Source organism: Zootermopsis nevadensis, unplaced genomic scaffold (assembly GCF_977971745.1).
Source record: "Zootermopsis nevadensis isolate Lab colony 2312 unplaced genomic scaffold, Znev_1.0 Znev_ptg000029l, whole genome shotgun sequence".
NCBI lineage: Eukaryota > Metazoa > Arthropoda > Insecta > Blattodea > Termopsidae > Zootermopsis > Zootermopsis nevadensis.
Window position 1 is genome coordinate 154544 of NW_028259161.1, and position 20467 is coordinate 175010.

At 42.8% G+C, this 20467-nt stretch overlaps 2 protein-coding genes and 1 long non-coding RNA gene across 6 annotated transcripts in view; 1 reads left to right on the forward strand and 2 right to left on the reverse strand.

Moving 5' to 3' along the window:
* Window positions 1-15528, forward strand: LOC110837896 (uncharacterized). Its single transcript, XM_022080517.2, has 21 exons — window positions 1-112; window positions 646-707; window positions 1505-1657; window positions 2485-2694; window positions 2849-3034; window positions 3560-3700; window positions 3856-4245; window positions 4343-4546; window positions 6621-6779; window positions 7140-7292; window positions 7547-7730; window positions 8121-8344; window positions 8616-8771; window positions 9026-9238; window positions 9894-10241; window positions 12044-12208; window positions 13193-13444; window positions 13628-13763; window positions 13963-14084; window positions 14463-14689; window positions 14952-15528. Exons 2-21 carry the CDS (start codon window positions 653-655, stop codon window positions 15354-15356), a joined length of 4083 nt encoding a protein of 1360 aa, XP_021936209.1. The 5' UTR covers window positions 1-112; window positions 646-652; the 3' UTR covers window positions 15357-15528.
* Window positions 171-5029, reverse strand: LOC147872226 (uncharacterized). Of its 2 annotated transcripts, none has more exons than XR_015537681.1 (3): window positions 4825-5029; window positions 4111-4237; window positions 171-1117 (listed from the first exon to the last, which is right to left on the reverse strand). It is a non-coding gene; the product is annotated as an uncharacterized LOC147872226 (long non-coding RNA). The 2 variants fall into 2 exon arrangements; XR_015537680.1 differs by lacking the exon at window positions 171-1117 and adding an exon at window positions 2550-2667.
* Window positions 14766-20467, reverse strand: part of LOC110837866 (proteasome activator complex subunit 4B) — a 21961-nt gene continuing 16259 nt past the window's right edge. For 2 of the 3 annotated variants that reach the window (XM_022080460.2, XM_022080457.2), the window contains 9 exons: window positions 20168-20256; window positions 19963-20094; window positions 19462-19628; window positions 19280-19381; window positions 18788-18993; window positions 18594-18704; window positions 18181-18300; window positions 17642-17845; window positions 14766-17557 (listed from right to left, as the gene is read on the reverse strand). In XM_022080460.2, the coding sequence (XP_021936152.1) occupies window positions 17423-17557; window positions 17642-17845; window positions 18181-18300; window positions 18594-18704; window positions 18788-18993; window positions 19280-19381; window positions 19462-19628; window positions 19963-20094; window positions 20168-20256 (1266 nt within the window). In that variant the 3' untranslated portion in view covers window positions 14766-17422. The remainder of the gene's footprint in view (window positions 17558-17641; window positions 17846-18180; window positions 18301-18593; window positions 18705-18787; window positions 18994-19279; window positions 19382-19461; window positions 19629-19962; window positions 20095-20167; window positions 20257-20467) is intronic. The other variant, XM_022080458.2, reaches the window with a different exon arrangement.

Here is a 20467-nt window from a genome sequence, read left to right on the forward strand (position 1 = left end):
TTGTGGGGCAAACCGCGTCTTGAAAGTCGGTCAGTGGAGCCGACCCGATCAGTGAGTGTAGTGGCGAGTGTTGAAGAGGTTGTTGTTGCTGCTGCTGTGAACATCAGGTCAGGTAAGAGGCCTTGCTCTTTGTTGGTCACGTTTAGAGGTCTGCTGACTTGTATCTGTATAAAAATAGCAAATATGTGGTTTTTATAACTGCGGTAGCTGGGCATTCTGGTTTTGGCCCAGCAACTCGAAATCGGAGACGGCACAGTGCCGTCATCGTGGGTTCTGTGCCCCTGAGGTGTGCGATGCTGACACAGCGGACACCCGCTCATCCTCACGATCTTCAATCCGGGGCAATAACCAAAGCGCACAGGTTGTGATGGGCTGGACTTGCAGAAATATGTCCATGGCTCCCACTTTAACGGTGGGAAAGAAGCAAATTTTGGAGATCGACGTAAGAGCGAATACTGGGGAGTGTCACCGAACCGGACATCCGGGATGTGCTGCTCTACCTGAATGCTTAATTTCCAGCTGCAGGCCTTTAGGTAGTGCGTCCTCGTATTACAAGCGACGATCCCGGAACCGCATCACGATAATGTATGTCGACAATGTCACTGAACTCTCTCAACCCCGAGCCACTGCTTTTTGTGGTTGCAGGACTGCGATGACGCTGCGCCCCGTGCTGCTGCTGCTGCTGTTGACCTTGCTCGGCGCCTCAGGTGAGTAATGGGGCAGGGTTTACAACCTGTAAGCCACAGTGATATCCCGACCAAGGCGAAAGGTTTTGTGGCGAAAAACGGAAACATTCGTTCAGAGCAGCGACCTCGCCATTCTGAGATTTCCGAGCCACAGCAACCAGTGAGCTTTGTCGGGATGCCGTAGTTGTCTCCATGGCAACAGAACGAACAGACCATTGTTGCTGTTACTGTTAAGACGGGGGTGAGAGTGCGCCTGTGGAACGGGACCTGTCCACATTGGAGTGAATATGGAGCAGCGGTGACTGGAGAAGAACTCGGATAAAATCCGTCCCGGTGCCACTCTGTTCACCACACATGAGCCGACATAGGCGCGATCCCGGGCCCTGATGATGAAGGCAGCAAGCGCCTCTGAAACGTCGGTATACACGGCGCTACAACCCAGAAAACAGTCGTCTTAGAGATAACTAGATTTACACAGTTCTCCAGTTGTAGAACGATTCTATTAAAACGTATCTAGAATTTGACTGCTTTGTAATCCTTTTCAATTCGTCACTCAGTCACATGAGAATGCGAACAAATTAACACATCTCATTCGTTCTGTTGTCATCCATCGCCAACGAAATGTCCCTGTGGGGCTCAAGTGGGTCACTCGGTCACACGGAACTGTGTGCGGGGTGCATCCAAGGCACTCACTCACTCGGCACGCGTCCAACTAGTGGAGATTCACGTCCACGCCCCCTTGTGCCTTGGAGGGACCGACCAAGTAGAGAAAGCTCCGCTGCAGGAATGCGCTTTCACATAGCATTTCTCTTGGATAGGGGAGCGCGAGGGTCGGTGCCCGGCGCTCGAACAGTGGGGGATCTGCCCCTCGAAGGCCCAGAAGTGCGCGCGGGATACTGACTGTCGCCTGGACGACGAGAAATGTTGCGCGGCGGGTTGCGGACCGGTCTGCGTGAAGCCTCTCTACACAGGTGAGTCACCGCAAGCTTGTACGTCCACATAATTCCACAACCTTCAGCATCTACTCAAGTGCTGGCCAAAATGTTTAGTTGAAGGACTGATGGTTTCCTCTTCTGGGGTGTGATGCCATGTTTACTCATAGGTACAAACCATCATATTTCTCTCGGTATCTGCCTATGAGTCTACACAGCGTCACAGCCCAGCCTCACCACTGTGAGAACTTCAATTCTCAATCAATCATACTGACCAAAAATGCTTAAGAACTGCATCGTCAGTAATAAATTATGGCAGGACAGCCTAACTCTGACTGGTATTCTCAAAATGTTAAGGCACAAGTGTTCAGCTGCTAGAAGCACAAGGATCACCAATTTTGTGTCTGTTTAGCTCTTCTGTCTTCCTCATTCACAGCCAACAAATTCTTCCTGAAGCAGTCAATTATTCAACTGGACCAGACACTTCCTGATATTAAGAACGCCCACTACTGGGCGCCGTCCTGAGCCAAGTCATTCCAGTTTACATCTTCACAATCCCTTTTTTTTTCAACATCTGTTTTAATGTTAACCTCCCATCTGTGCCTCTGAAGTTCTCTCCTCCGTTGTGCTTCCAACAATAAGTTGTATGGATTAATTTTTCTATCCATGCATGCTAACTCTGTCTTGGTTAGAGACAGCAGTTCATGTCAAAACTTGGAAGATTCTATCTCTTGAACCAGGTCCTGTTCTGCCTGGTGGACAGAATTTCATTTCAAGACACCACAAAACATGGAAATGAACACAATCCATTATGCCTTAACCTCAAATAATTCTCAAGTTGCTTACAACTGTGCAAATTTCCATAGGATGTGAGCAGCTCGAGAGAGAAGCCTCCAGAAGAGCTCGCACTCTTGGTCCAAAAGGCAAAAAGGTTCGAATTCCAAGGTGTGATAAGCAAGGTGGTTTTGATCCAATCCAATGTGATCCAGTGACATCAAAATGCTGGTGTGTGGATGATGCAGGGTTTGAGGTACCTGGGACGCGGGCTCCTACACAAGATATGGTTAACTGCACAGGTTAGTCAGCAGTCTGAAGTAAACAGATCACTAGATACCACAATGTGACACCCTTAACACTGCCTAGTCAACTGGACTGATTGTCAATAAGACATGCATATGTGGAATGGAGAAAAGAATACAATGAAGGGATCCTGCCAAATGTTTGTCACAGACCCAAAGCCCTGTGCGGCCCACACCTGCCGCATGCTGTGTCCCCATGGGTTTGCTTTGGATGATGATGGGTGTCCCAGATGCCAGTGTCATGATCCATGCAGTGAGATTGAGTGTCCAAGTGCGCTAAGATGTGAATTGGAGGATGTGACCTGCTTCAAGCAACCGTGCCCCCCCATCCCTCGATGTGAGTACAGGGTGTCTCCATGCAGCAGAGGCCTTATGAATGTAGTCACAGTTGCTCAGCTAGTCAAGAAATCCCCATCTTTAATGGAACCTAAATGTTATTTACCCCCATGTCCCTATTGCAAGACAAATGAATCCAGTCAACATTGTCACACACATCTCTACAGCTACAACTAGATCTCTTCCCTTCAGGGTTTTCAACAAAAATTTTGTGTGCATTTCTCATCATCTCAGACATGCAGAGTACTTTCCCCACCAATACAATGCTCTTGATCACCCTAATTATACCTGAGGAAGGAACAATGTGACACACAGAATTAAAGAAGTATACCAAACAATAATGTGGCATATTGTATCGACCACAGGAGACCGTATAACTGTCAATTACAATGTTCTACCTTTGACATAAAAGTGTTCCCTCTCATGTATTCAACTTCAAAATTACAATGAACGTGAAATAATATAAAATCAATGTTTTGTCAGTGAATGTTGTTGTGAGTATCAATGCTGTGATTATGATGTGCAGGCAAGAGGGGCCGTAGCCTGGAGAATGTGTGTCCTACTGGCGAGCCTCTCAAGATAACCAACAATGGACGTCCCTTCCTTTGTGGGACATCTCCGGGGAAACCAAGATGTCCGCCACTATTTGAATGTCTTGTGGAGAGCGGTCAGTCAGTGTTTGCCCACTGCTATATTTTATAATATGAATCTTCAATATCTGTACCCTTCATCCAGTATTCTTAAGGTGATTAAATCAAGGAGTTGGTAAGGACAAGTAACACACACATGAAGAGACCTGAAAGTAACTCTATTCCTTTACAGGTAATGACTATGGTGTCTGTTGCCCCACGTCATTCGAGTTGCAAAAGCCAGGCTCCTGCCCCACGAACAGAACAAACAAGGAATGTGGCTTGCACTGCCGACATGACATAGAGTGTCCATCAATGCAGAAGTGTTGCAGTTGTGGTGCTAATGGAAAACAATGTACCCAACCCCTGAATGTGACCACCTGCTTGCAGCAGCGTATGTTGGCAGAACTGCTTATCATGAATGAGCGTGAGGGAAAGGGTTACATACCTCAATGCTCCCCAGCCACGGGTCAGTTCGAAGTCCGCCAATGCAGTCGTAATGGACTTATATGTTGGTGTGTTGATGCTCAGGGCAACAAACTACCCAAGTCTATGGGACCCAAGGACACCGTCAGCTGTGCACGTGAGTGAAAGAAAGATTACATAACTTAGACAGCTGTGCACATGAACAGCAGGCACTTGACAGAGAATTCCATCAAGTCTCATTAAATTGTTCACAGCACAAGGCCGCAGCCTGTCCCCATCTTGCAACAAGAACATCTGTGCCCAAATCTGTGAGTATGGCTTCAAGGTGGACTCCAGTGGCTGTCCCACATGTGAATGTGATAATCCCTGTGCAGGATTTCCATGCAGTCCCACTGAAGAGTGTGTTGCTGTCCGAGATGATGACTGTTCAGAGTTCCTGTGCCCTGCATCTCCTCAATGTGAGTCTTCCAAGGGACTGAAGGAATCTCACAGCATAATTAACACTGCAGATGATAGTCCTCTTTGAGGAGTTCATAGTTACTCAGTTTGTCAGAAAATTCCCCACCTTTTATGAACCCAATGTCCATTACTATGTATACATCAGACCATCACTGTTTCATATTCTGAGCTGTATGAGTCCAGTCCAAGCCCTCAACTTGATTATTTGATAGTCAATGCCTCTCATGCACATCTGCTTAGAATGTAGAGGTGAGTGGTTCTGCTAGTACATTCTTACCTGGTAAATATGTAGTTAGTCCGCTAGTTGTGTGACACACCATTTCGTCTCAGGAGGTTCCTAGCGCGATGCGTATTAAATGTTCTCTCAACATACTGCTTCCAGAAACCAGAACACACACTCTCTACCACTTTACACCACCTAATGCTGCTACTGTACTTTGTACTACCCAAGCGCTAGCAGTGGTGAGATATAGTACTACAGTGATGAGAATATGTAAGGTCTGTTCATGCGTCAACAAATGTGACGTAAATATGACAACCGACTGTACGCTTAGAACAATCCCAGAATGTATGAACCAATTTTAATTAAATTTTATATTCGAGAATTTTACAAAAAAATATTGCCGAACCATTTCAGTTTTAATTTAAGTGTGTCAATTTCAATTACCGCTTTACATAACATAAATACTCTTCTGTCTTTAAAATATTTTCGAATAAAGTGTGAAAACGTATTCATTTAGCTTACTTCGATAAACATGAAACAGAGGTTGCGTGAGTGGCTTTTAGGTCACTTCAGTAAAATTTCACTACTGTGTTAATTATCATTTATCATTAGAATCAAAAGAGGGGTCTTGCGTAGTGTCCAATTTTCGACCTGCACAAGGGTATACCTTACTTATTTCCACCATCTACCACGGGTACTACAACTGTCAAAACAAACTTAATTATTGATCCATCTATTAAACGCTCATGGCCCCTTGGTGTCCAACCTAAATGAAAATTTACGTGGTTCGACATCTACTGTAAAAGCCTCCAACAAGTAACTTACAGATGACTCAGGGAACCCGATCACCGAATTAACCAAATACCTCCACAGGTCCCTGTCCTGGGCCAGCAAAATCCAGTCTCCTTCAACTTCTACCTCCCATAGATCCTGCCTGATATTACCCTCCCATCTGCGTGTATGTCCCCCCGCCCCAACCCAAGCGTTCTCTTCTCCACAGGCTTCCCGACCAATACCCGGTACACACCTCTTGCCCCGTCCATACGTGCCACATGCCCTGCCCATCTCATTCTTCTTAACTTAATCACCCTGAGAATAATGGGGGAGTACAATTTTTTAAGCTCATCATTATATAGTCTTCCCTCCTATGCCAAAATATTCTCAACACCCTATTCTCTAACACCTGCAATCTATATGCTCCTCCCTCGGGGTGACAGACCATGTTCTGCACCCATACAGAACATTGGGCAAAATTATTGTTTTGTATATTTTAATCTTTGGGTTCTCAGAAATCAGATGGGAAGATAAAATATTTTGAACTGAAAAATATAAAGCATCTCCAGAATTTAGTCTCCGAACACCAACTTTAATTAACATTGGGGTATCAGTTCCCAAGTTGTTTAATGCTTACAGTGGAAACTAGATTTTCTTTCTGATAATCCCTGACCCTTATTTCATAATGAATAATTTTTATGTAACCTGATCTGAACATCTTGGCATTAAGTAGGGTTTCAGGTTCTCATGGTGGCAAATATGAAGATAACTTGTCTTGGGGATTGTAGTGCCGTGTAGTCTGGTACAAATTTTAACAGACTGAGCAGCACTGTAACCCAGATGACAGCAATCTTCATCATGACACTGTGTGCTCCCTACTGTCTTTGATTATCATCATGTAGATGGTGGTCATAAGTGATAACTACTGACAAAATTACATTGACAGACATGTAACATTTTTTGAGATAAAAGTAAATTGTATTTAAGCTCTGTAGCATGCTCAATTTGCACTGATTTGACAAGTCATCCATTCACTGTAGGGTATATACAACAAATTATATTCAATCTTTTTTCAGGTCAGCCCCTGTGTAGACAGGGAATCCCCTTCACAGACCCCCTGAGTGGTGATGTTGTCACATGTACTGCAGAGGAAGCAGACTGTCCAAACACTCACATCTGCATAGATATCCACGGGAGAGGGAGTGGAGTATGCTGCCCTCTGACAAAGAATATTGGTAAGAATAACTGAAAATGTACATAATTTGGCTCTCATATAGTTTTGTTTCGTAATTATAATATTTCACCATCATCGTCACCACTCCATTCTCTTTGCAATGTTTCTAATAACAGAACTCTACAAACATAGTTTCCTCCAGCCATTGTATTGTTTTATTTTATTGTTTAAATTAACTGTCAGGTCACCCAGGAACTCACAAGAATGTTATGTCTTTTGGATGGTTTCTTTTCACTGACAGTATGGCTGTTGTTTCTGCCATCAGTTTCCTTTTGGGTCATGCCTGATTGTTCTCTCAGCAGGCTTTAATGTTTCAGTGAAGCTTATTAACAGTTCACACTGTGAACTTTGTGTCCCACAGAGCACATGGAGATGGGATCATGTCCCATGCTGAAAAGTTGTGACAATGTCACATTGTGTCATGCAGACAATGACTGCCAGGGCAACAGTAGGTGTTGTTTCAGCATCCAGTGTGGAACTGTGTGTACAATGGAAGAGGACAGACCCCCCTCCAGTGAGTAGCCAGCTGTTGAAATTACAATGCTCTAACTTCGTGGTATAGGTCTCTCTTTCTGTCTGTGACTTGTGATTTTTTTTTTCCTCTATTACAAATTCGTAAATTTCCAGTCTCTCTAAGCAGGGGTGACTACGCTATGAAGAGCAGAGCACTTGTATCTTACAAAATCATAGAATTTTCACTTTTAAAGGCTAGATACTTGTACAAGGTAGCTTCATATGAATACACCAGACTATGATTTGAAATTTCAGTGTGTGAATATCTACGTGACTTCTCTGACAAGATGGAGGGAACACATGATGGAATGAAACTCGCACTGCCACCACCAAAGTGCCACCGTAACGGATCTTTTGAGGCAACTCAGTGTGCACAGATAGCTGGTGACAGACAGTGCTGGTGTGTGGATTCATTTGGATCTGAGATTCCAGAAACAAGGTGAGAGTTTAAAAACTCTTCACCTAGTTTATATATGTAGGTTAGAATTCTGAATTTTTTTTTTAAAAAAAGGGTTGAGCAACTGAACACTCAGAAGATAAGACGAAGACAAATTCAGAGTTAGGTTAGAGCAGCATGTATCTTAGAACAAAGTTTTAATGTTTTGTTCATGTTGTAGGTTTCAACATCTTGACAGTTTCTTTATTTTCTTAACCAAAATGCTGGAAAGCTGAAACTAAAACATGAAGAATTTCTGTTTTCTATTAATAAAGGAGCACTGGTATTTGCTTGTTTTTTCACATTTTTAACATATCCTGACTGAGGACAAGTTAGTTATGTTTTAGGAAAGAGAAACACTAGGAATGTTGTGTCATGCTTCTTGTTCTACAGAACCAGGGGGCCAACAGCTTGCGCAGCGATGCGTGAAGAGCTGGGCTGCCTGGACTTGACATGCCGTTTGGGCTGCGACTATGGTTTTGTGCTGGATCCCTCCACCCGCTGTCCCTTGTGTGAATGCCGCAACCCATGTGATGACATCAGCTGTTCTGAGGGACAGGCGTGCCAGATAGTGGAGGTGAACTGTGAGGATGAATACTGCCCCCCTGTACCTGCCTGTGAGTCTATGCTGAAAGTTTTTGTTGGTTGTTTAGCAACATTCTATCAGCTTAACAGATGATTATGAATTACAAGACAGGCAATGACCCCTCTGTCTACTCAGCTTGAAGAAAACAATGAAATCGCAGAAACATAACGGTCTGAATGTGAAGTAGGGGTGGGGACCACTAAACTGAGACTTTCAGTGTGTTGCCTGACTTGAACACCCCTCCTTGTGACAGTAGCTCACGAGACTCTGAAGATGGTCTGCAGGACACAATTTTGTTTCAGGTCTTCCCAAAAAGTCAGGACAATGCCCCTATCTGATCCCAGTCACTGCTGGATCATGTGATTATGAATGCCGGTCAGATCTGAACTGCAAAGGAATGGCCAAGTGCTGCTCTAATGGGTGTGGCACCCAGTGTGTGGAGCCTATCATGCTTACAGGTGGGTGGCTATGTTCAGCGTACTTACAGTGTTTGAGGATGTGAACTGTATTTAAATGGCTCAAGATGGGATCCAAAGAAGAGTTTCTGTGGTGATGGTGATGAAACTTTTGGATCCATAAAAGCATGAGATTATTTTTGTGCTTGAATAAAAGAATTATCTTCACTCCTATAACAAAATGGCTATAACTAACATAAACCTGACACATTAAATTACTGTTGAATCTGTGATGTAGAAGAATGCCCATGTTTTAGCATGTCAGCACAGACGGGCCATTATGGAACATACGGCCCATGAGACAGGTATACCAGCAAGGCAGCTGTACCTGCCAAAATGCCGTGAAGAGGATGGGAGCTTTGAGCCCATCCAGTGTCATCCAATTACCCAGCAATGTTGGTGTGTGGACAACAAGGGTGATGAGGTACCTGGCACCCGTGCTCCACCTGATGTCCAACCATCTTGTGAAGGTACACAACACAGTCACGTGTGCTTAACAGGTCTCTAGTATGAATCCTGGTTAGTCTCTGTAGTTTGAGAACAAGAAATGATTTCTATCTCCCCTGTTAACTGAATAACCCAGCACTTGCATAAAATTACTTCATTAGAAGTTCTGGAAGATCTTGTTATGCCTGGTTTCTTTAAAATTCTTCCATCAGTATAGGGCCAGCAGAAATGTTACAACTTAGAAACCTGTCCCTAGTTTATGCTACTCATAGATTCTCATTGCTTTCAAAGTTTTTTTTGGCTTTTTGTAGTTTTCAAACATAAAATACACAAAACGCTTAGGTAAGACTGTTATCTTCCTCCACACCAGACTGCATACACATAGCTCCAGTTGTTCATTACTTATTGCTAACATGAAAAAAATTGCTCAATCACCACATCATTCTACATTCCACATAAATACTCTACTACTGCACAACCTACATTAAGTAACACTCATATGACAGGTATGTTAATGGTACTGGTGTAGTGAACTAGAAAGTATGAGATGGTGAGTGGCTTAGAATGGCTTCATGTGCAAAGTTATTAAGGTGGATAGACAAATATGCACACAGATAAGGACTAATTATTTCACTTCCTGTAATGGCTAATAATTATCCACTTTTTTTCTCTTGGAAGCCCGGAGGAGCTGTCCACTACAGAAATGTGCCCCGTGCCCACATGATTTCCAGCTAGACGAATCAGGCTGTCAGACATGCACGTGTCGAGACCCATGTTCAGAGATCTCCTGCCGTGAAGAAGGCGAAATGTGCCGCCTAGTGAACATCTCATGCATTGACACACCATGCCCCCCAGTACCCATGTGCCTGCCATGGGCCAATAACCCCTGCCAGACAGGCCACCCACTGCTCATGATGGGCTCAACAGATGTGATGTTGTGTGGCCCTAATGGATCCCCATGCCCATCATCACATAAGTGCCATCTCAGCCCGCTGGGAGAGTATGCATTCTGCTGCCCAAAGCCCAGTGAGTTCATGTTAAATTAAAAAGCTTACTTTCCATTGTTTGAATGTACCTGGCTGAACATTTTACCAAACTGCTTTTCTTTTACATTATTTATTTATCTTATGGCTATATTACAACACATGAAATACAAGAAAACGATGGGCATTACAAATATAATATACTACATTTTAGGTCAAGATTGGCAATCCATTGAAGTGCTGGTGGAGAGGCTTGGAGGAAATCCGATTGTTCCCCTGGATATGCTCTCAAGTGACATTCCTGAACAATGTGTTTGATGGTCTGATGACTCGCACCACAGTCACAGTTGGCTGTTTGAATTTTTCCCCATTTATTAAGGATGTCTGCCCAAACGCCATGGCCGGTGCGGATCCTGTTGAGGGTTTTCCATGTTTGTCGGGGAAGATCTTGTCCCGTTGGTAATTTCTGAGGGTTTATATGGCTGTTTACATCAGGAGGAGTTAGTTCAGCCCAGTTTGTTGCCCAGGCAGTTTTGCTTTTAAAATTGCCAGCTTGAAGGCGTTCTGCAGTAACTAGTGGGGGTCACCTGGATCTCAGTCTTTCGAGATTAAGATGAGGGATGTCGTCATGAACTGGGAGGTTAGGATTTGCTTGCAGTTTCTTAAATTCAAGTAACAAGGCTTCTTGTCTACATATTGCTGGCGGTAGATTTCTGCTCAGTATAGGTAGCCAGTGGGTGGGAGTTGTTCTGAGACAGCCTGTTACAGTCCTCATTGTATTGTTGAGCTGTGAGTCTAATTTATGGACATGTGGGCTATTAAGCCATATCTGAGCACAGTATTCCGCTGTCGGGAAAACCAGGCCTAATGTAGAGATCCGTAGGGTAGATGCTGAAGAGCCCCAGGTTGTGCTGCATAATTTCTGTAGAATGTTGTTCCTGGTTGTTATTTTTGCAGCAGTATTATGTAGATGTTTCTTGAAGGATAGTGTTCTATCAAGAGTGACACCCAAGTATTTTGGATAAGCATTGTACTGAACGAGAATGTTGTTAAAATAGACTTTGAGCTCTCTGTTGGCCATCCTATTATTATGGTGAAAACTTGTGGTTTCTGTTTTGGAAGGGCTAGGGATCAATCGCCACTTCTTGAGGTATTTTCCAAGCATTGTGAGGTCTCTTGAGAGGATTGTCTCAGTATTCTCAAAATGCTTGTGTTGGGTTGCCAGTGTCAGGTCGTCTGCATATCCGAATTTTCTCGATACTGTGTGGCATGTCCAAAGTGTACATTCCAGATTTAGTAAAAAGGTTTACAAGGTCTACCAATGTCTATTCTTCCTCAATGCGAATTATACCTACTTCTGTGTATGTACACTTTAATTTTGTTTCTTACAGAAGAAGATATTCTCCAGTATCATCAATTTTTCACCCTATCCAAATGGGTCCATCTTTTTTTAACACTTCTTAAAAAATATACTTCCATAAGTTACACTTTCATATCTCTCACAGTAGAAACTCTTCAATGAATTTTCATTTCACATAAAAAGTGTGAATGAAAATATAAAGACTCCACATCAGTCTAAGAAACATTCACAATTAGAATCTCTTAAGATGGATATGTATTGTTATGTTACGTCTTGATTTTGATTGACAAGGCCAATAACCTTTTAGAAAGCAGATATAACTGTATACCACATGCCATAATGGTAATTCTGGACATAGTGTTTCCTTTGGTTTCTTAAATAAATTGCTATTGTTTTCATAAATATTTTCAAACTTGTCAATGTAGAAGAAATATGTTTGTGAACAAAGTTTTTAAATATTATTTTTCCCCCCTTGCTGACTGCAGGAGATGTCTGCTTTGAACCCGTGGAGGTCGGGCCATGCCAGACTGAGACTCCACGCTGGTACTTCAACTCTGAAAACAACAGGTGTCAAGAGTTCTTGTATGGTGGATGTGGTGGGAACCAGAACAACTTCCACTCTGAAGATGTGTGCAGGACGGTGTGCCCTGGTGAGTTGCGTAACATGCAAAATTTGTGTTCTGAAATTAGAGATTGAAGACAAGATGTCCAAATGCTGTAAGGGAGTTTCACCGAGAGCCAGTGGCAGGGATGCGGTACATCATCAAACCTCTCAGCCACTCAAGGGGTGTCATGTTAGGATCAGAACGTATCAATACAAATTTGCTTAGAAGCTGGCCTGTTTTTTGGCTGTTCTCCTGTTCTTACATTTGTTCTAAGTGAATTTCAAAGGGCAAATTTAACTATTTGAATATTACACAATCGCAGTAGTAGGCTCAATTGTTCTGTTTCTGGTATTAAACACAACAAGAAAAGGGGATATCTGAATGACAAAATAAATGAGCTCACAACAGACAGTAAGAACTGACATATTAGAGACCTATATAGAGGCATAGACCAATTTAACACAGGTTACCAACCTAGAATCAAGTACTAGCAGATTCCCACAGTATTTTGAATAGATGGAAGAATTACTTCAATCAGCTACTGAATGTACAAGGGGTTAATAATGTTGGGAAGAATGAATTGTATACAGTCGAGCTTAGATCTTTTGAGGTTGAGATTGCTACTCAAAAATTGAAAAGTTATGAGTAGCCAGATATTGATCAAATTTAAAAAGAATTAATCCAAGCAGTAAATAATACATAACATTGTAGTTTGTTGCTGCTCTCCATATATTAGATCTGATGAGAAATTAAGAAAAATAACATAAAGTTACAGACTATACAGGGTATAGCAGACAAAATGTTAAGAATCTGTAAGCTGATTATAGGAAAACATTTTAAGAGCCATGTATACACAATAAAAATTATATAACACATCATTTAAGATCATATATTGTACTCTGCTGGAAGTAGGAACCGCAAATTCAAGCATCCACATGATCAGGAAAACTGATGACTTATTTAATCTCAAGAAATAAAAACCAAACTACCACTCTGGGTCACTATCACAAAGAGCTTAATTTTTTACAGTACTCAGCCAATGTGAGCGCATGCGAGAGAAGAACCAAAAGGCAGCAGAGAAATACAAGAAGACAACATTTACACCACGCTGTGATCCAGAAACAGGAGACTGGGAATCTGTGCAGTGCTTGGAGCAAGTTGGAGTGTGCTGGTGTGTAAATAGGGCTGGGGAGCCCCTCAAGGGGTCCCTAACCCGAGATGTGCCCCACACCTGCAACTTCCGACAAGCTCGGCGCAGGATGCACGAGGACCAAGACTTTGGTAAGACTGTCTGATGAACAGGAACCTCTGTAGGTCAACACGTTTTCCTGTTTTACCTCAATATTCAAGAATTCAGTCAGTAGTGTCAGGGTGCTGAGGCACAAGGGCAAATTTAAATATGGCTACTGTTGAGTCTACTTTTGATTCAATACATATCAAAGCTAGCAATCTGCACTGTTACAGATATTGAAGAACTGCTCAAGGAGGTGGCAGCGCTGGATGCGTATGAGCCATTCAAACAGACGCGGTGTCAGGCTCTGCGAGAGCGCATGACTGGCACCAGTGCTATGTACGCAGTCAACTGTGATGCTGAGGGCAGGTAGGAGTGTGCTGAGCTAACCAACACAGTAGAATTTTATGTTTTCATGGCAGTGACTTCAAAGATGGCTGTCTTCTGGATTGTAGCACCGTTTTTAACTTCTACCAGACTACATGGCACTACAACCCAGAAGACAGCCATCTTCCAACCAGCAGTGACCTGAAAGGAAAGCAGACCTGAGAGTTCTGTTTGTGTGCAGGTTCCTGCCCACGCAGTGCGATCTACGCAAATCTGAGAAGGTTCCTGAATGCTGGTGTGTGGATGAAGCAGGCAACCAACTGCCAAACACAACAACATTCAAGAGGGGGGCCAAGTTATGCTGTGAGTTGTTGATGTTGAACCTGCTGTTGGGTGCTTACACCATGCAAATGTTTCTACATGGTATGAGCATCTGAAAGCAGCTTCAGCAGCATTATAAATTGTTTTAAGAAATTTTAGGCTATTAAATACTCATAATTGGTTCAGAGTTGCAGAATTCAAGACAGCATGAAGCCAGAATTCATAAAATGAAGAGCACACAATTAACTGTGATAATGAATATTTCTGTCTTGTGGGTTGTTGCGCTGTGTAGTCTGGTCGATGTTAACCAACGTTTCAGAGGTCATACTGCCTCCATCATCAGGGCCCTGAAAAACAGAAATCTTCATACTCACCGCTGTAAAAACCTCAAATCTTACAACTGTGATATTGTTTGCTCAGTGCCAACTCCAGTAGAAGCTGTTGAGGTGCGGTTAGGTTTCCAAGGCCAGCAAGGGGAAGCTGTCGGTGGGAAACTCATGGCTGAAGTCAGAAGAGCCCTGGAGAAGCTAGGGGCAAACATCCGCAACAATCTGATGGAAATTGAAGCTTACCCAGATGTCACTTTTGTCAGTTTTGAGGTTATTGGCAGCAACAAAGTGGATGTGGCATTTCACCTTGAGGAGATGGTAAGTGTAGCAGGTAGTGTTCTATGTTCATTAACTGAATTGATTATATTCCTTACAATAAACATTTCATACCATATAGCCTGTGCCATCAAGCATTTATATTAAACTGGTGCAATTACATTTATTTACTTGCTTCTGACAGAAAGAAGCTCTCTAATTACAGATGCTCAGAGTAACTCTAAGGCAAAACATTTGGATGGACAGACATGAGATCCTCATTAGCCAGTATATGTTCAGATTTACATATGGACCATTGTTTCAGATGCGGGCACGCAAACTGGCAGTGGGTGCAGGAACCCTTGTGGCAGACATCACTAGTTCTCACTTCAGCCACCGTCTATCTGATGACATTAGTAATGATATAGATTTGTCAGACCATGTCATCGCTCTAGAAAATCGTGAAATCGTGTCCCAATCGGCTGTATCTATGGTCACACCATACCAGACTGCAATCGTCGTGCTGTCTGTTGCATCCGCATTTGTCATCGGTATTCTGGCGGTGATCATTTTTCTCTATCGTAGAAAGGCATCCTGTAGCACTGCAGATGCCCTGAAGACAAGTGGCATAGCACAGAGATTCCTGTCACAGACTGCCCCTATATATGTAGTCTCTCTGCCCCTTAATGGAAAGCCCAAGACCAGTGCGGAAACAGCAGAAGGCAATTAAGTTGCACTGCCCGTCTTCTCCCCACAAGTCTTCTAGTCATGTAGCTGTAGTTGCAGTACAGGACTACCAACTACTGTTGCCATGACAACAGACGATCAGATCCACGTATTTATCAACTAGTCATATAGTTCCACTGTATATTAAATAAACAAGTCATTGCTACTCTCACTAACCTCCTGCATGTGTTTTGCCTTGACATGAACTCAATTCCTTATACTCACATACAACCAGCTGTACTGAGGAGCGGGGCGAGGGCAGAAAGCCATCATTCTTGATAGTCAACTGGGAATGTTACATGTCACAAAAGACAATGCATCCACGGGTTTTAAAACAACGGTGATGAAGGATTTCTGAAGTATAGAAACTCTTTTATCAGCACACACCACTTCTTGGGAAGATCTGAAGCAGATATAACTTAAACATAAATGTGATGAATTACCAACTCAATTCAGCTATGTTCAATGACAAAACTTTCAGTCAAAAGAGCAAGAATGGGATGACACTGAGGGAGTCACCTATGCTCAAAAGTTGTATTATGTTCATATTTCAAAAGACTAATGTCTTCTACAACAAGTTCCTGTCCATACAAAATGTAAACACTGGAAACCCCCTCTGACCCGAGATGTAGCTTAGGCTGCTTCACAACACGTACATATCACTTGCAGCAAATCACTGTAAAATGAGTTGCTTTGGTGTCTTAGAAACCATAACCGTGGCACTGCCATCACAAGATTGTGCAAGAATAATGATACATAATTAATTCAACATGAACCCCCCTTTTATTACAATTAATTTATCACAGTACGGTATATATTAAGAATGGTCACTGTAAAAGTATTTCAAGTAAATGTCTAACAATGTAGCAACTATAACAACTTAAAATTATTTTAGAAGAATTCCCATCTGTCTTCCTCTTGTAGAAAGTAGATGATGTTTCACAAATCAGAAATCATAAAAGCTAATGAGTCAATGCAAGTTCTTCCAGTGGGAACTGTTAACAGTTCTTAAAAAAATGTGTTATGCCATGAAAGCAAACACTGTGGGTAATAGAGGAACCGCTGTTTTCAAAAATATTTTGTTATGCCAACAAGACATTTAAAACTTTTCATCTCAAAACTTGCACATGCCTGCTAAAATGTGACCACAGTGCAGTGAACATGTACAGTATCTGGTTTGATTGGTCAACATATTCACTTTTGTGGCAATGTTTAAAACACTAGAGCAGAGTCCTCCTTTCGGAACTCCTCGGGGGCGGGGGATTTGAATTTTAAAGTCTTGAGTAAGAAACTAAACCAATCCCCCCAAATGGGGGGTTAAAACACTTGGGTGAGTAGGACACTAAACTAGCCCCCCCTTCGGGGGGGGGGGGGGGTAGTTTAGTGTCTTACTCAAGTCATTTGATTACTCGGCATTGTTGTGTTGGTACAACAATGCCGAGTGAACAAATATAACGTGACATTGTTTGATGACGTCATTTTTTGACAACGGGGAATCAGAAATTTTTATAGTAATATAATGTGTACTCAACAATGAAAACCAATTTCTATGACCACTATCTCTTATACAGTCTCAAGAGCAACCTGGAATAATGTCTTCCTGTACATTAAAGGCTGATGCATGAAATACAATAGAATACAGAAGTTTGTTTATTTTGTGGTCACGTTTAATGCAAGATTAGAATATAGTTTATGCAATCTGTTTCTGAAATTTCAATGGGTACACCCTAACATGCATTAATTACTCTTACACAAAGCTGGAAAGATGTACCCATTAATGGGAATATGATATGATGCAATTGTGAAGTTCCCAAATTTACTTTTAATGTCACATACTCAAATCCCAAAAAGAACACCTGTGCTATGAATGCAGCTAATGTGTGCTTAAATTTAAATTTCCAAATGAACAATCATAAAGTTTCCCACATTAATGTAATTTATCACATGTAAAAACAGCCCTTTACATAAATTCATTAAACTGTATTTGTTCAGAAGCTGTCAACCTCAGAACAGTGAAGACAGGAGATGACCTATCAAACCAGAATAAGACACATTACTACAAAGGCATTTTTAAGCATAGTACGTAGGTGGGATGGTGAGATCTTGCAGGACTGCCAACTGTTGCTCTGTGAACTTCAGACTGTGCTGTTCCCAGCTGTCATGATGTGTTCGCTTGAAGTCACCAAGCGTCTTCCTGATGGTGGACTGTAGAAGAGAGACAGACATACACACCACAATGAAGCACAACTCATCGTGAATGAAGAGAAGCAACGGACTAATCGTACTTACTGGTATGGGCTGTGGGTCATTGAGGTGGTCTCCCAGGAGCAGGAACATATCTGGCACAAACTCGGGCACATCATATGGGTAGGCGTTGATGAAGGCACAGAGTCCTAGAATTCCCGAGTGACGCAGCTTGAGCGACTGCAGCGTAATCGTGTCCAGTGCATGTTTCTTCTTTAGCCTTGTCTTTGACTTCAGCTTAAACCTCTCCTGCAAACAGAGGTGGCAGTCGGCTCACTGCACCAACTGGCTATTGTGCCATTCACTCACGGTCTGGTGCCTGCCTACCGGCAGATGCTTATTTAACTGCATGGCGTAAAGAGGGACTAACTACAGCATGATGAGCTACACATATATCTGGATTAAATAATGCTGTGTCAACTGCAGGGGTTATATGATCCTAAATAGTAAGTACATAAAGTTTTGAAGTGAGGAAGTAGTGGCCTGTCTTAAGGAGGGCTGAAGAAATCCACACAAAAACTCAATCACGGTACTGGTAGCAGAACCAAGGTTAGAACAGGTGCATGTATCACACAAGAACTCACAATGAGGTCATCCGGTGACTCAATGAAGTTGCAGTGCAGTAAGCCTCCCAGCACCTGTGATGCTTTCTCACGCACTTCGAGCCAGTCATCTTCCAGCAGCCGCAGCACAATGTCCACCACCTGCACCAGACCAATGTTGGTTCTACTGATGACTAATCTACCAGTTACACACAGGTTCATTCAATGACTTTCTGTCAACTGTATGTAATATGTAGTGTTTAATGGCAAGATGAACGTGAATGATCCTTAGGAAGATGTACAATGGTTGTGGCTTATTTTAGTAACTATCCCAGAAATTGCCTGGACTGACTGAGAAAAACCACAAATAACCAGAATAAAGATGGCCGACATGAGATTCGAGACGCAAACCTAGGACCGCTGAAGTACTGACCACTGTGGCAGATCATACTCACCTCATGAGCCCAGACTTGTTTGCTGAGGACAGTGGCCATGTTGTGAAACACAAACACCTGCAAGAACTCCACACAGGATGATCTCGCCCACCACGACGCACTCTCAGACACCTGCAGCAGCAGACATAGGACACGGGTCACCGGCAAATGCGAGCATGGATCACTGGCATGTATGAGCACAAAGTGTCACTCACCTTGCTGACAGAACGCAGCACAACTGGGATGTGTTGTGGTAAGGTGAGAGCCTGCCCCATCAGTGCCAACATAGTGATGCAGGTCTTGCTCAGTTCCTCATCTGCCTCATAGTTGGACATGAGGCACACAAGGGGGAAGAACTCGTAGTATTCGGCGGTCGTCGCGTACTGCACTCGTGCGACGCTCCCGGTCACCCACTTGCAAACTGCAAAAACAAACAAATTATGGAAAATTATAGAACTTGTCAAATTCTAAAAACACACACAAAAATGTAGTACTATTTATTCAGATAAAATTCACCACACACAAGTTATTTGAAAATATACAAAGTAATGCAATTATTACACTGAAATGACTCTCAGAAAATAAAAATTCCAGGCATGGCAGAGGCAGTGGAATGCACGTATTAAATCAGAAGCTGAATACTCTGTAGCTGACCTTAAATGAAATTACTACAGACTGTATTTTGATACTTGCTGCTTCCAACCCACCTGTCTTCAGCAATCGAATCGCCATGTCGCGCTCCTCGCTGTTCGCCTGAATCTTCTGTGACGCGTCTGCCGCCGCGCCAGCGACCTCCCTACTCGAGTTCTCTGCCATGACATAAGGAACCATATTTTAAAGAAATAGCCATACCTCAGAAAGGAAACGTTTCAGTCAGAATGTTACATACTTCTCACGATGATGTGGTTGCCGGAACACTGCACGGCCTCGGGTCCTATCTCATACAGCACAGCGAGCCTGGGCATAAGTTCTGACACAAAAGCGGCGATATGAGGAGAGGAAGTGCAGTTCCCATCATGCAACACAATGTCAGGCTCAAAGATATTTGATATGACACTGCAATATGAACCAGAACGCAACATTTCATTACACTGTGATATTCATTACCTCATTAAAATAACAAATATTTTACAGACTCATTAAAAAACATGCCACTTGAACAGTAAACCAAAGCATCATTAGCACATCACATTCAGATAGGCAGAGTAACCCAAGCACTCCTCAGCATGTCTTTGTCTGTTGAACACACACCAATCAGTTAACATACAGATACCATTTCAACTCAACTTCACTGATTATTACGTCAGACTGGCAGAATAGTTGCGCTTGAGCAAGAAAGAGCTGCACTACTGATGTTACAATTACTGTCTACTGCACACAGAATACAAACCTTCCCAGCCTTTCACGAACGTTCTGGAATGAATGCGTGAGGAACGGTTTCAAGTAATTCAGCAACCGGTGGAATAACTCTGAGACACGCCACACTTGCTGATTCAGAGCACCTTGTAGCGCGTACAGTCGCCTGCAACATACGACGTACAGAGTGACCCATGTGCGATGCCTCCACAGGATTATACAGACAGACCAACACTTACCCACACTCAATGAAGGAGGCCTCATCACGCAGGGGCTCTTCCACCAGCAACTCCAGCAACCAATGATGTCGGTTTGGGTCCCTGTTCTCCTGTGTGCAGAATACATTAGGCAGCAGCGTAACCAAAAATGAAAACATATGAATGCTGTTTCTCCAATTGACTGGGGTAAACAGGTTCACCACTAAAATACTCACAAATGGCTCATTCAATCAGATATGAACTGAATTTTAATATCTCTGAGTTCAGCACTGCTAAAATAACACAATTTTTATCAGCAAAATTTCATCCTACTTTCCAAAA

What these genes read in the sequence shown, in the direction of transcription:
- LOC110837896 (XM_022080517.2), top strand. Translation starts at nt 653, where the DNA reads ATGACGCTGCGCCCCGTGCTGCTGCTGCTGCTGTTGACCTTGCTCGGC. An exon ending in CTGCCCCCCTGTACCTGCCT is followed by an intron (nt 8,345 to 8,615) that starts GTGAGTCTATGC and finishes ATTTTGTTTCAG; the next exon opens with GTCTTCCCAAAAAGTCAGGA. An exon ending in AACTGTGATGCTGAGGGCAG is followed by an intron (nt 13,764 to 13,962) that starts GTAGGAGTGTGC and finishes GTTTGTGTGCAG; the next exon opens with GTTCCTGCCCACGCAGTGCG.